Genomic DNA, 13,914 nt, shown 5'->3' on the forward strand with positions numbered 1-13,914 from the left:
GTACAGAGCACAGCAGAACTGGTATTACTTTTAGTTTGAAAGCCATGATATACATTAATGTACAAAAGGTCAGAGGTTGTGGTGAAGAGAGAGCTGAGCCAAAAAGCAAAGCTCTCAATTTACTGGTCGGTCTACGTTCCTACCCTCACCTATGGCCATGAACTTTGGGTCATGACCGAAAGAACGAGATCCCGGATACAAGCGGCTGAAATGAGTTTCCTCCGTAGGGTGGCCGGGCACTCCCTTAGAGATAGGGTGAGGAGCTCGGCCATCCGGGAGGGGCTCGGAGTAGAGCCGCTGCTCCTCCACATCGAGAGGAGCCAGTTGAGGTGGCTCGGGCATCTATACCGGATGCCTCCTGGACGCCTTCCTCGGGAGGTGTTCCAGGCACGTCCCACCGGGAGGAGGCCCAGGACACGCTGGAGGGACTATGTCTCTCGGCTGGCCTGGGAACGCCTTGGGCTCCCCCTGGAGGAACTGGAGGAGGTGTCTGGAGAGAGGGACGTCTCTGTTGAGTCTGCTGCCCCCGCGACCCGGTCCCGGATAAGCGGAAGACGACGAGAGAGAGAGGTCAGAGGTCTTCAAGTTATAAATGTAAATGATGTATTTAACAAGTAAAATCAATAGCCGGGTTTCAGTCACGTGATTTTGATGATGCGCGAAGAGGGCGCGATTTCAGATGGAGGGCATACAGTAAAATGTCAAAGGAGGCAACCGTTGTGGAGAGTCCAGTCCGTATTGTAAGGATTTAGATCCAGTTTCCAGGCGAAGATACAAACGGTTAATTCACAGATATGTTGGATGTGACCATTTTCTCATCAAGATGAGTGAGTTTTCGAGAGAACTTCAAGATTTGCCATTAATCGAGGCTGTTGATATCACGAACTATCTGGTACTTCAAACGTCTTACTACACTAAACAGCAGATGAAAGCCTACAAAAGTCTGGAGGCATACAACTTTTTTGTCAGTGGGTGGGTCCAGAACCTCGGCACCAAACGGCTCCGCGATAATTATCGTTTGGTCTTTGCCAAGGTGAGTGTTAGTTCATATGTTCATATATTAGTGGAGATGTTAGCGGTTAGCAGTAGTGGCTAAAACAAACATACAACGCCTCTCTACGGCTACATTAACTTAACAATCATTACTACATAAATAGGCATTTCACGACAAACTAATGGTAAACAGAACCACAAAAAAAGAAGTTGGACTGCTACTTACCGCTGACGAAGTGGTTGCTACAGACACTCGCATTAGCAGACTCTGCTCCTCCCAACCGCAGATGTAGATTTGTAATCCACTTTTTACGTTGTTTTTCGGTTAGTTTTTTTTAACATCTTTCACCTTTATGAATGACAACCTTTGGCACTCGATAATAATGCTTTTCCTTTTCTCTGCTGGAGCGATTGGAGCAGCCGTAAACGGCACAAAACATGGCCGTGTTTACAGATGGCAAATCCTCGGCTACTTCACTTCCTGCCCTCCATCTGCATTCCGTGCTCTCGCGGCATAGCTATGTGACGTCACATGAAAGCTAGCTATACAAAGTACTGCCAAAGAAGCTGAGAGTTTTGCCGTTTGATTGTGTCTACGTTTTGGGTAAGGCTTTCACACTACTTTACATTAACAAACACATAGACATGGGAAATGAAAAAAAGCAGTCAGTTTAAAATCTATTTCTATAACCAGCAAGTCCGACTCTGAAAAATGAACAACAATTTTGCACACCACTGAATACATGACACTAACACTTTCAATGTTTATTATTTAATAATTTGTTCACTAATGTAACAGATGGAACACTTGGGAGAAAAAACCTGAAATATAAATGATCAGCAATGATCTCCAGAGAGCTTTGATTGCATCTGTTTGAGAACAACTCTGCGCATATTTAAAAGTTGTACACACATTTTACCCAAGCTGCACCTATAAGCTAATAAACATACACTTACTAAACCAACATTTAAATTACAGTTCAAATAATGCATTAGAGAAGAATCATAAAATATGCTCAACATAAAGTGGGAGTTAATCCCTTACCTCGCTGGTGAGATGAGTGTGGATACTTTTGACGTATGTTTCAGTTCGGTCATCCCGCAGCTCCACTTTAATGGGACGTGCCAGCCGTACCCCAATAGGCCCAGCTACCTTTTTAAAGGTGGAAGCTAGTTCTTCAGCTTGGTCTGCACAGCGAGGAGGGTAGAAGATGGCCCAGATGTTCAAAGGGATCTAGGAGGAATATGGCTCAGGTAATCAGGAAACAAGTTCAAGAGCTATCTTAAAAGCAGAACAACAAAGTGCATATAAAAAGTTAACTTTGGCTTTAATCACCTAAACAGGAAATACACGTTCATATCACCTACAGAGCTGATTGAAGCATCTCTCACAACCTCTCTGGACCAGGAAACATCTGCTCCGGTTGCAAAGGAAGACGTTTGAAGGCAGATGGTTTCAGGCGGCAAAGTTCTTCCTTGAATCTGCAGCAGAGAGGAGGAAAATAAATCTAAATTGAAACCACTTGGTTGCACTAGAATCACTGATTTTAGCTTTATTTGCTTTGAGCAGTTACTGAGTTATTCAGATGTACCAGTCAAACCTACTCTACATTACTGGGCAGATCATGTTCTGAACACAACAAAGGAAATATACTCCTATGTTATGTTATGAAATGTATTAGTTAAGTGTTGAGGTTAGCAATGTAAATGTATAATTGTGTAAAATGTGTAAATGTATAAACAAATATCCTGAAGCAGTGTGTGAAGACTTATTCATGCTGCATCACTCTCTCTTACACACAGCTGATAAACTTAATGTCAAACATTATGAACACACCTGACTAAGTTAGATCCTGACAGTGCATGGTCAGTGAGTGAAGCAAATCATTTCATAAAGATTTTGCAGACACATTTATGAGTCCCATTAGCGTTAGCCGTAATTATCCACATGTGAAAGTAAATCTGTTGGACTTCCTTTTTAGCACTCAGACAATAATTCTGAGCGCTACTCTGCTGGACAGGACACTGTTAAAACAAACAAAACAAAAAGTTAAACTGCAGCAGAGTTCGTTTGGAGGGGACAGAGCCCACCTTAAGAAGTGGGTCTCAGTCCGGTAGTTGACTTGAGTGTATTCACACCTGAACAAAAGATCTAGACCAACAGGGAAATGGACTCCATTTAAAGCAGGCCAAAAGTGGCTGGTGGGAATCTACCCATTAACTCTGACCCAGTCCTGGTCTGCTTTAGGATCAGTTTCATCTGCTGTGGGGGAACTTTCTGCATGCTGCAAGTGCTTTATGACTGTTCTGCACTGGATCTAGAAGACTATACTGTATGCATGTACGGCCAATCAGTTTGATCCGACATTAAATCATTAAAATAAAATCACAACTTTCGAAGTGTATGGTTACATTTCCTTTCCACCACTATGAGGGATTCCAAATTACAGGTCCTTCTCAAAACATTAGCATATTGTGATAAAGTTAATTATTTTCCATAATGTCATGATGAAAATTTAACATTCATATATTTTAGATTCATTGCACACTAACTGAAATATTTTAGGTCTTTCATTGTCTTAATACGGATGATTTTGGCATACAGCTCATGAAAACCCAAAATTCCTATCTCACAAAATTAGCATATTTCATCCGACCAATAAAAGAAAAGTATTTTTAATACAAAAAACATCAACCTTCAAATAATCATGTACAGTTATGCACTCAATACTTGGTCGGGAATCCTTTGGCAGAAATGACTGCTTCAATGCGGCGTGGCATGGAGGCAATCAGCCTGTGGCACTGCTGAGGTCTTATGGAGGCCCAGGATGCTTCGATAGCGGCCTTTAGCTCATCCAGAGTGTTGGGTCTTGAGTCTCTCAACGTTCTCTTCACAATATCCCACAGATTCTCTATGGGGTTCAGGTCAGGAGAGTTGGCAGGCCAATTGATCACAGTGATACCATGATCAGTAAACCATTTACCAGTGGTTTTGGCACTGTGGGCAGGTGCCAGGTCGTGCTGAAAAATGAAATCTTCATCTCCATAAAGCTTTTCAGCAGATGGAAGCATGAAGTGCTCCAAAATCTCCTGATAGCTAGCTGCATTGACCCTGCCCTTGATAAAACACAGTGGACCAACACCAGCAGCTGACATGGCACCCCAGACCATCACTGACTGTGGGTACTTGACACTGGACTTCTGGCATTTCCTTCTCCCCAGTCTTCCTCCAGACTCTGGCACCTTGATTTCCGAATGACATGCAGAATTTGCTTTCATCCGAAAAAAGTACTTTGGACCACTGAGCAACAGTCCAGTGCTGTTTCTCTGTAGCCCAGGTCAGGCGCTTCAGCTGCTGTTTCTGGTTCAAACGTGGCTTGACCTGGGGAATGCGGCACCTGTAGCCCATTTCCTGCACACGCCTGTGCACAGTGGCTCCGGATGTTTCTACTCCAGACTCAGTCCACTGCTTCCGCAGGTCCCCCAAGGTCTGGAATTGGCCCTTCTCCACAATTTTCCTCAGGGTCCGGTCACCTCTTCTCGTTGTGCAGCGTTTTCTGCCACACTTTTTCCTTCCCACAGACTTCCCACTGAGGTGCCTTGATACAGCACTCTGGGAACAGCCTATTCGTTCAGAAATGTCTTTCTGTGTCTTACCCTCTTGCTTGAGGGTGTCAATAGTGGCCTTCTGGACAGCAGTCAGGTCGGCAGTCTTACCCATGATTGGGGTATTGAGTGATGAACCAGGCTGGGAGTTTTAAAGGCCTCAGGAATCTTTTGCAGGTGTTTAGAGTTAACTCGCTGATTCAGATGATTAGGTTCATAGCTCGTTTAGAGACCCTTTTAATGATATGCTAATTTTGTGAGATAGGAATTTTGGGTTTTCATGAGCTGTATGCCAAAATCATCCGTATTAAGACAATAAAAGACCTGAAATATTTCAGTTAGTGTGCAATGAATCTAAAATATATGAATGTAAAATTTTCATCATGACATTAAGGAAAATAATGAACTTTATCACAATATGCTAATTTTTTGAGAAGGACCTGTATGTGTATTAATAGCCAAGTTTGGAGTGACTGTTGAGAAACTGACAGCAGGTCAAAAAAATGACAACCAAAGCATAAATACACAAAAACTAATCAGCCATGAAAAAACTACCATTTGTTTCTTCAGAAACGGTTGTTTTCCAAGCTGGGTACATATAGGTCTCTGAATAAAAATATCTGCAGCACTTTGTCTTTAGATGAGTAAATAAGGGCAACCCCATTTAGATAACATTTAGGTCAGATAAAAAACAAACTGAAAACCCACCACCACCACCACATTTAGTCTTCCAGTGGTCTCCAACCGTGGTCTTCAGGGCCTATTGTCCTACATGTTTTAGACAACTGCGAGCTGCAGCACACCTGTTTCAGTTTAATGCATTAACAGGATGGTGCATCACCAGAGTAAATGCGGTCTCTCCCATTCTTCAAATAAAACCAATGGTGTCAGTGGTCTGTGCTCTGTGCGGTTTTAATTTGAAAGATTCAGGATCTTTTTTTCCAGCTTTAAGGAGTGATTAACTTTGATTATTTTACCTTTTTTCACACTGATTCAGTGCATCCACTGTTTAGAGAATGTACTGTTTAAGAGGAAATTGTCACGGTGTTCTAACTCTAAAAGGTTTACTGTAGTCAGTTTTGCATCAGAGACTTCCTATTTCTATACATTTCCAATTAGACCCTGTGCTGGAAAATAAAAAAAGTCTCCCAGGTACTTTGGAGTACCGTCTTCTCCAAAGCGGTTTCCTACCTTCAGGATGTTTGAGCCGATCTCTAGTCCCCATTGGCTGAGCTCCTTCCGACTTTCAGGATTAGAGCTGATGTTCTTCAGAAGCTGCTTTATTGCATTTGTGTGCTGCTCACTGCTCACATTGATGTGCATGGTCAGCTCCTGTAATAAGTTAAGACTCTCACCAACATTTGTCACATGTTTTACAGCTCAAATATAAGTATAACTTTGTATGCAGTTTTTGCCACCACTACATATAACCACTTTAATTCATCTGCCTATTCTCTGAAGCAATTCTCATAATAAAGGAGCAACCCTACAATTATTAGCATGGCTCTTAGATGAAAAATTCCTAATCCACAATGTTTTACAAAAAAATTCCAAGTACCACAGTTGTCACATCTAACAACTCTTATTTTTATTACACAGAAGCATTTTTGTAATTTTTTCTTTTTCTTTTCTTGATTTTAAAAAGTCAGGAGAAACCTACCCATATTATTAGTAAGAGAAACATGTAAAACGTTTAAAACAACTGGAACTGCAATAAAGGGGGCTAGAAGAAGATCGTTATTTATCATGGGGCCATGAACAGTAAGCAGGATGAAAAGGGAGAAAGAAAAACCTCTACAGCTCACTGTTTGTTATTGGAGCAAAGAGTGACATCTAGGGGTCACTAATTCTCCTAAACAACCTTCCTTTTAGGGCTTTTGCATGCATCTTTACCGAGGGTCCTGTACTTGTCAAGGGTGCTTCATCTTAATTTGTTAGGTTGGAAAATAATATGACAGTTGCTAGTACTGATGTTATAAAAGCAGCAGCATGAACTGTGATGTTTGTAGGGACATACTGTTAACACAAATTCATTAAAAGCTTCAGACATATTTTGGAGTCTAGACCGATAACTCAAAAAAACACCAAGTTTAACAACCTGCCATGCCTACTCCTTATTAACATACTGAGGTGCCATTAACCTGCTTTAAGCATCCAAACTATAGAAGAATTAAAGAAAAGAATAACAAGAGGTTCTTCAAATGTTAAAATGAAATTGGAACACAAAGATTAGACTCCATTTCACCCATGGTGAACCTTTTATTGGAGTCAAAGGTTTGGTAGACTAAAGGCTGACAAGGTTCCAGCCCAGCATTAAACTTACTTTCATAGCTCTGAAGTCTTTCCTCATTTTCTCTGGGATTCCTGTCATGAAGGAGAGCTCTGGCACCAAAAAGATCTCTCCAGTGATGAGTTGCTGCAAGAAAGGGACAGATGTGAAACTCAACAGAAAGAGTAATAACACAAATAGGATGTCCGGTTCAAATAAAGATTCTATTTAGAAAATGTTAAAATATCAGAAAATAAATGGGAGGGTGGCCAACAGTTTCAAAAAGAGGTCCAGGCATTAATTTAGTCTAGTCTGTAGAAGAGCAAAAACAGTAAAACATTTAAATTACATAGTAAACATTAACAAAAACATTGGTTAACACACAGAAACTTAATGCTTTGTAAACTGTCACAAAGAGACAAAAATCACACGACTAACTGCATTCAGCCGACGATTCATCTAAGAGGAAAAACAGAAAGACTACAGTTCAGCCTCAAGCCATTCATATCTCTGGTAGATTTAAAACATCCAGTCAGCGTCTAAGTTTATTTCTGATTGGAAGTAAGACGGACAACCTTTAAAAAAAATAAACATACAAGGAGCATCAGTTTGGACAAAAATATATATGTCTTCATTTAAATCTCAGCTTTACAGCCATCAAACCCTTTTTATAACTGTCGTGCCAAGTTTTTGTGCACGTTTCAGCTGGTATTTTGATAATTTATTCTTGGCGAGGAGCTCCAAGTATGAGGTTGTAATCCCTATATGCCATCATCATAATCTTTAGCCCCTTTCACAGATTCTCAAAACATCAATATTTCTTAGTCAGAGAAAACATGATAGTAAAATTAAACGATTACCTTGAACCTCAATCTGCCAGGGGTATGAATAATGTAGGTCTTTCCGGTACTTTGTTACCCCATGCATGCTCAGTATGAGGGATTGCTGCCAAGTTATTGACTTGATGTTATCAACCATCCACTGACACCACATGCTCATGCAGGAGGCATTAATGAAGTCACTGACTCAATGCATTTGGCCAGTGTTCTGTAAACAGATGCCTTTTTTATTAATTGGCATGACAAACTGAACTTAAACTGAATATATTTCTGTTAGGGCTAAACGTCATCAGGAAAACATGCCATTGCGATACTAATGCCAAATATTGATATGGTGATACCGGTTATGATTAATCCACTTTCATCTGACTTGTTTCTTTTCCTTCATCACAAAGCCCTCATTACTATTTATGACCATCTTAGTCACTATAAATATACAACAGGTAGAGGCATTGAGGGCAGAGGAAATGTATCCAGACTTAAAATACAGGTCCTTCTCAAAATATTAGCATATTGTGATTAAGTTCATTATTTTCCATAATGTCAGGATGAAAATTTAACATTCATATATTTTAGATTCATTGCACACTAACTGAAATATTTCAGGTCTTTTATTGTCTTAATACGGATGATTTTGGCATACAGCTCATGAAAACCCAAAATTATCTCACAAAATTAGCATATTTCATCCGACCAATAAAAGAAAAGTATTTTTAATACAAAAAACATCAACCTTCAAATAATCATGTACAGTTATGCACTCGATACTTGGTCGGGAATCCTTTGGCAGAAATGACTGCTTCAATGCAGCATGGCATGGAGGCAATCAGCCTGTGGCACTGCTGAGGTCTTATGGAGGCCCAGGATGCTTCGATAGCGGCCTTTAGCTCATCCAGAGTGTTGGGTCTTGAGTCTCTCAACGTTCTCTTCACAATATCCCACAGATTCTCTATGGGGTTCAGGTCAGGAGAGTTGGCAGGCCAATTGAGCACAGTGATACCATGGTCAGTAAACCATTTACCAGTGGTTTTGGCACTGTGAGCAGGTGCCAGGTCGTGCTGAAAAATGAAATCTTCATCTCCATAAAGCTTTTCAGCAGATGGAAGCATGAAGTGCTCCAAGATCTCCTGATAGCTAGCTGCATTGACCCTGCCCTTGATAAAACACAGTGGACCAACACCAGCAGCTGACACGGCACCCCAGACCATCACTGACTGTGGGTACTTGACACTGGACTTCTGGCATTTTGGCATTTCCTTCTCCCCAGTCTTCCTCCAGACTCTGGCACCTTGATTTCCGAATGACATGCAGAATTTGCTTTCATCCGAAAAAAGTACTTTGGACCACTGAGCAACAGTCCAGTGCTGCTTCTCTGTAGCCCAGGTCAGGCGCTTCTGCCGCTGTTTCTGGTTCAAAAGTGGCTTGACCTGGGGAATGCGGCACCTGTAGCCCATTTCCTGCACACGCCTGTGCACGGTGGCTCTGGATGTTTCTACTCCACACTCAGTCCACTGCTTCCGCAGGTCCCCCAAGGTCTGGAATCGGCCCTTCTCCACAATCTTCCTCAGGGTCCGGTCACCTCTTCTCGTTGTGCAGCGTTTTCTGCCACACTTTTTCCTTCCCACAGACTTCCCACTGAGGTGCCTTGATACAGCACTCTGGGAACAGCCTATTCGTTCAGAAATTTCTTTCTATGTCTTACCCTCTTGCTTGAGGGTGTCAATAGTGGCCTTCTGGACAGCAGTCAGGTCGGCAGTCTTACCCATGATTGGGGTTTTGAGTGATGAACCAGGCTGGGAGTTTTAAAGGCCTCAGGAATCTTTTGCAGGTGTTTAGAGTTAACTCGTTGATTCAGATGATTAGGTTCATAGCTCGTTTAGAGACCCTTTTAATGATATGCTAATTTTGTGAGATATGAATTTTGGGTTTTCATGAGCTGTATGCCAAAATCATCCGTATTAAGATAATAAAAGACCTGAAATATTTCAGTTAGTGTGCATTGAATCTAAAATATATGAATGTTAAATTTTCATCATGACATTATGGAAAATAATGAACTTTATCACAATATGCTAATATTTTGAGAAGGACCTGTATTACTGGCATTTACAATTTGCATGCATGGCCCTTAAAATATTAAATCCTACAAAATATTGCATCCTAGGCATCCGTTGCATTTACCATGTTCCACACACTGATATTATGATGATGAATGCGAATTGATATTTTGTGAATCTCTGCATGAATTGGGTTTCTTTCTCTTAGAAAGTCACTTCGAGATGATCCCTGCTGTGAATTGACATAATATATAGAAACTGAATGGAACGGAAAATGTCTCTGCATTTGTAATTCCACATCCAAGCAGCAGATGTTGCCTCTTTAGAGTGGTTCGTGTGATTTTGTTTCCAACTTGTTGAAAGGGTTCCTCAGCAGACAAGATTTTAAAAGTTCAAGATAGCCTGAATCATTCTTGGATTGCTAATGACTGACCTCAAATTTATAGTGCAGATTTATTTTGACTCTCCTCGATTTGCAACAATGATATCAGCAGGATCTTTTACAAAATTACAAATTAAATAATAAAAAAAGAAACACTTCATTCTAATTTTTACCATGTTTGCAACACTATAAAGCAAAGGTTTAACTTGATGGTGTTGAGCAAGACTTGATGCAGCCACAAGGTGGTAGTCTTCTCTGAAAAGATTTAATGCATGTCAACTGAACAGTCTACATGAAAGACAGTGACTTATTATTCTGTCTGTATTGAGCTTAAAACTTCATGGCCAAATCATCAATAGTGAGAAGAGAATTTACCTTCCCTCCTGGCTTGGACCTCTCTGGAGGTCGATGCAGGAGTAAGGGTTGGTTCATCTCTTTGATTGTGATCCCATAGTTCTTCCTATAAAAAACATAAAAACAACAAAAATCTGTTGAGTTAGAGCAGGCAGGACATTTGCTATTGAACAGAATTTGTAACTAGTTACATTTTTATAAAACCTGCATTTTTTCCTGCTTAGATTTGATAGGTTCAAAGATAACGTGCAGGAATCTCACCTGTAGTATTCCAAGAAGGTGGTTCTTGTACCATCCATCAAAGTGAAGGTGTCCTTAGGAGACTTATTCCACTCAACGGCATCAATGCGGTATGTGCGGTTATTGTAGCGTGTGATAACAATGGCCCCAACTAGTTCTTTGGTGCACACATCTTGGAAGTTCTCCTTGCTCTGTTTGTACAGCGTATTCCTTTAAGACATCAAGAAACAATCTCAGCCTTTCCTTTTTAAATTTAATTTCAGTAGCCTCATATCATATGCCCCTTTTCCACTAGTCCCTACTCAGCGCGGTTTGGTACAGTTCTACTCACTCACTATTGTAGGTGTTTTCATTATAAATGGGTATGGGGAACAGTTATTACTTTTAATACCCGCTTGCTTGCAGTTCCAACTGCCGAGTCGAGCTGAAACGCGACGTCAGAAGACTGTCGATTACTGACTGGATAGGGGGCAGCGCCACTAGTCCCTGCATTCACATTATAATAACTAATATCATTAACCGTTAAATTGTTGAACGCTAGGTGTATTGTGTATATGACTAGAGCCAGGTAGCATTAGGTAACGTTAGCTTACGCTCACACGTCCCTCATCTCGTTCCACTCCATGGCTTCCCTCTCTCTCCTGTACTTATCCAGAGTATGCCACCCGCAGCCTTCTCTGGCTCTTCTTTCACTCTGACTAAAGCTAGTGACCATGCAGCACGTCCTCCATTGTTCTGTTTGAATCACTTAAATCACATCGCGTTACTTTTTCAAACTGCCTTGCTGTTGAAGATCCTGCCCACATTGGGATGGTACTCATTTGTAATTCAAAAAAACAAACCAAACCATGTAGAGCAGAACTGATCCGAGACAAACCACGCCGAGTAGGTACTTATGGAAGAGAAGCAATAGCTTGGTTTGTAGCACTTTACTTAAGATCAAAAGATTACGTTTATCCATGATAAGCCAGTGTCATTAGCCAAGTAGCTTATCAACAAACCACCTCAAAAGCATATTCCCAATGAAAAGGCTGGCTTAGATTAAAGGTGTTCACTGTTCCCTTCCGGAAGATGGATTATATTGTAAAACCTGTCTAGTTATTTAAATAACGCTAAATGGATGCCATTTATATACATGGCTTGTTCATGTTATAGTTAACATTTATGTAATAATACAAACAGAATAAATAGAAATAAAAAAATAAAGGACTACATTCTGAAACAGAATCAACAGATTTTCAGGAAGCGCATTTTAGATATTAGTGTGCAGATGAACATGTAGAGCACACAGTTCAACTGTCAGTGAAAATTATTACACTAGAGGTGCTTGTCAACTTAGAATGTCATTGAAAAGTTATTTTAGTAATTCCATTGACAAAGTGATTCATTACATTTTTTTAATACACAAATGTTATGGCCTACGTAAGACTGCTGACTTGAAAGTTGTCCAGCAGACAGTGACCGACACTCTCCATAAGGAAGGTAAGTCACAAAAGGTCATCAATGAAGAAGTAGTGTTTTACCTGGAGGAGAGTGCATTGTGAAGCATAACTCATTCAAGAGTTGGAGGGAAATTCACAGAGGGCGAACTGTGGCTGGAGTCGGAGGTTTGAAGAGCCACCACATACAGACGCTACTAGAACATGAGCTGCAACTGTTGCATTCCTTGTGTTAAGCCACTCCTGAACCAGAGACATTATGAATGTTTACATGGATATCAGTATTCGGAATAAAGGGCCAATCGGTATAAAAACATTACATTTTAAACACGGCAGTAGGAATCTTCTGATCTGCTTTGGCTCAATTGGAAAGAAATTGAATTCCGAATCAGAAGGGTGGTTTATACTGATCCACAATCCGAACCACATCCATGTAAACATTTGCTCCAATCATTGATTCTGATTGGGGCAATCTTACCTGACTGCACATGTGCACCCTATGTCAACGTGATGCATTTCTGCCTTTAGTGGCAAAACTTGGGAGGGATTTTAGTTTCCTCTAGCTCCCTCATCATGTGCCGCAGGAACAAAAAAATGTGTTGTTGAGCCTGTAGCTTAATCATGCAAAGTAATAACGCCTATAAACAGTGTATTCAGATAGATTTTTTGTTTAATCCCAACATATTTCCAATTGAATTCTGCACATGTAAACACTGCTATGGTCATATGTGGCTCTGGTTCAGGTGTTGGATAAAAGGGACCATACCCAGTTCTCTTGGAGACAAGATTCCAGTTGAGGTTTGCTGTCAAAATTTCAGTGTGATATGAGGAGCCATGTCATTTGCTAGTATTGGTCCCATGTTTAAATCAAGTCCAACATCAGAGCAGGGAATTTTAGAGCACTTCATGCTTCCCTCTGCTGACAAGAATGATGGAGATGCTGATTTCATTTTCCAGCAGGACTGGACCTGCCTACACTGCCAAGACACCAATATCTGCTTTAATGACAATGGTATTACAGATTGGTAAGTAAACTGAGCTGACCTAAGGCACACAAGGAGTCTACAGAGCATTGTCAATGGGAAGATGAGAACTGCATTAGAAATCCTGGGTTTTGAGTTTTCTTAACACCTCAGCAGAGCCACAGGCCGTATGCTGGCAGGCCACACGGCATTGATGCAGTAATTCATTCAACAGGAGCCTTGTACACTACATGGACATACATTTCTATATTAAAAATATATTTGTATTGGTCTTATATAATCTTTTTGAAAAAATATTTTGTTGTAATTGGCTGTAACCCCTGATCTGATCTGTCTATTTAATGTATGAATGGAATAACAGATTAATTTTATATAATATTTTAATTCATAGGAATCCACCTGTACATGTAGGAATAGGCAATGAGTTAATTGGTTGCCATCTCTGCAAGCATTCAGCACAGTTAGTGAGATTCAACAAGTATGTCAATAACCCAGGTTTACAGGACTAAAACTGCTAAAACCTGCAGGCCTTTGTAAATTGCTCTTTATTTTGATGAATGAACTCACATGACATCCAGCACAGAGTCGTTCTGCAAAACCTTGTGAGTCACCTCCACAGACAGGTACAGACCTCCGTCTGTGCGCTTAATAGCGGTAGCATAGCCTGGCCACACCTGAAGCCTACATAGCCAAAAAATAAGTAAATAAATAATGAGGAAAAAAGCTGAACAATTTCCTGAGGGTGAAGATAA

At 40.6% G+C, this 13,914-nt stretch overlaps 1 protein-coding gene across 5 annotated transcripts in view; it reads right to left on the minus strand.

Annotated features, from left to right (window-relative positions):
* The window catches only part of piwil2 (piwi-like RNA-mediated gene silencing 2), a 46,948-nt gene that overhangs the window by 12,949 nt on the left and 20,085 nt on the right, over positions 1 to 13,914 (minus strand). For all 5 annotated transcript variants that reach the window (XM_047380309.1, XM_047380313.1, XM_047380311.1 and 2 more), the window contains 7 exons: positions 13,730 to 13,843; positions 10,762 to 10,950; positions 10,522 to 10,606; positions 6,923 to 7,015; positions 5,791 to 5,931; positions 2,362 to 2,475; positions 2,039 to 2,227 (listed from right to left, as the gene is read on the minus strand). In XM_047380309.1, coding sequence (XP_047236265.1) covers positions 2,039 to 2,227; positions 2,362 to 2,475; positions 5,791 to 5,931; positions 6,923 to 7,015; positions 10,522 to 10,606; positions 10,762 to 10,950; positions 13,730 to 13,843 — 925 coding nt within the window. The remainder of the gene's footprint in view (positions 1 to 2,038; positions 2,228 to 2,361; positions 2,476 to 5,790; positions 5,932 to 6,922; positions 7,016 to 10,521; positions 10,607 to 10,761; positions 10,951 to 13,729; positions 13,844 to 13,914) is intronic.

This window comes from Girardinichthys multiradiatus, chromosome 12, assembly GCF_021462225.1.
Source record: "Girardinichthys multiradiatus isolate DD_20200921_A chromosome 12, DD_fGirMul_XY1, whole genome shotgun sequence".
NCBI lineage: Eukaryota > Metazoa > Chordata > Actinopteri > Cyprinodontiformes > Goodeidae > Girardinichthys > Girardinichthys multiradiatus.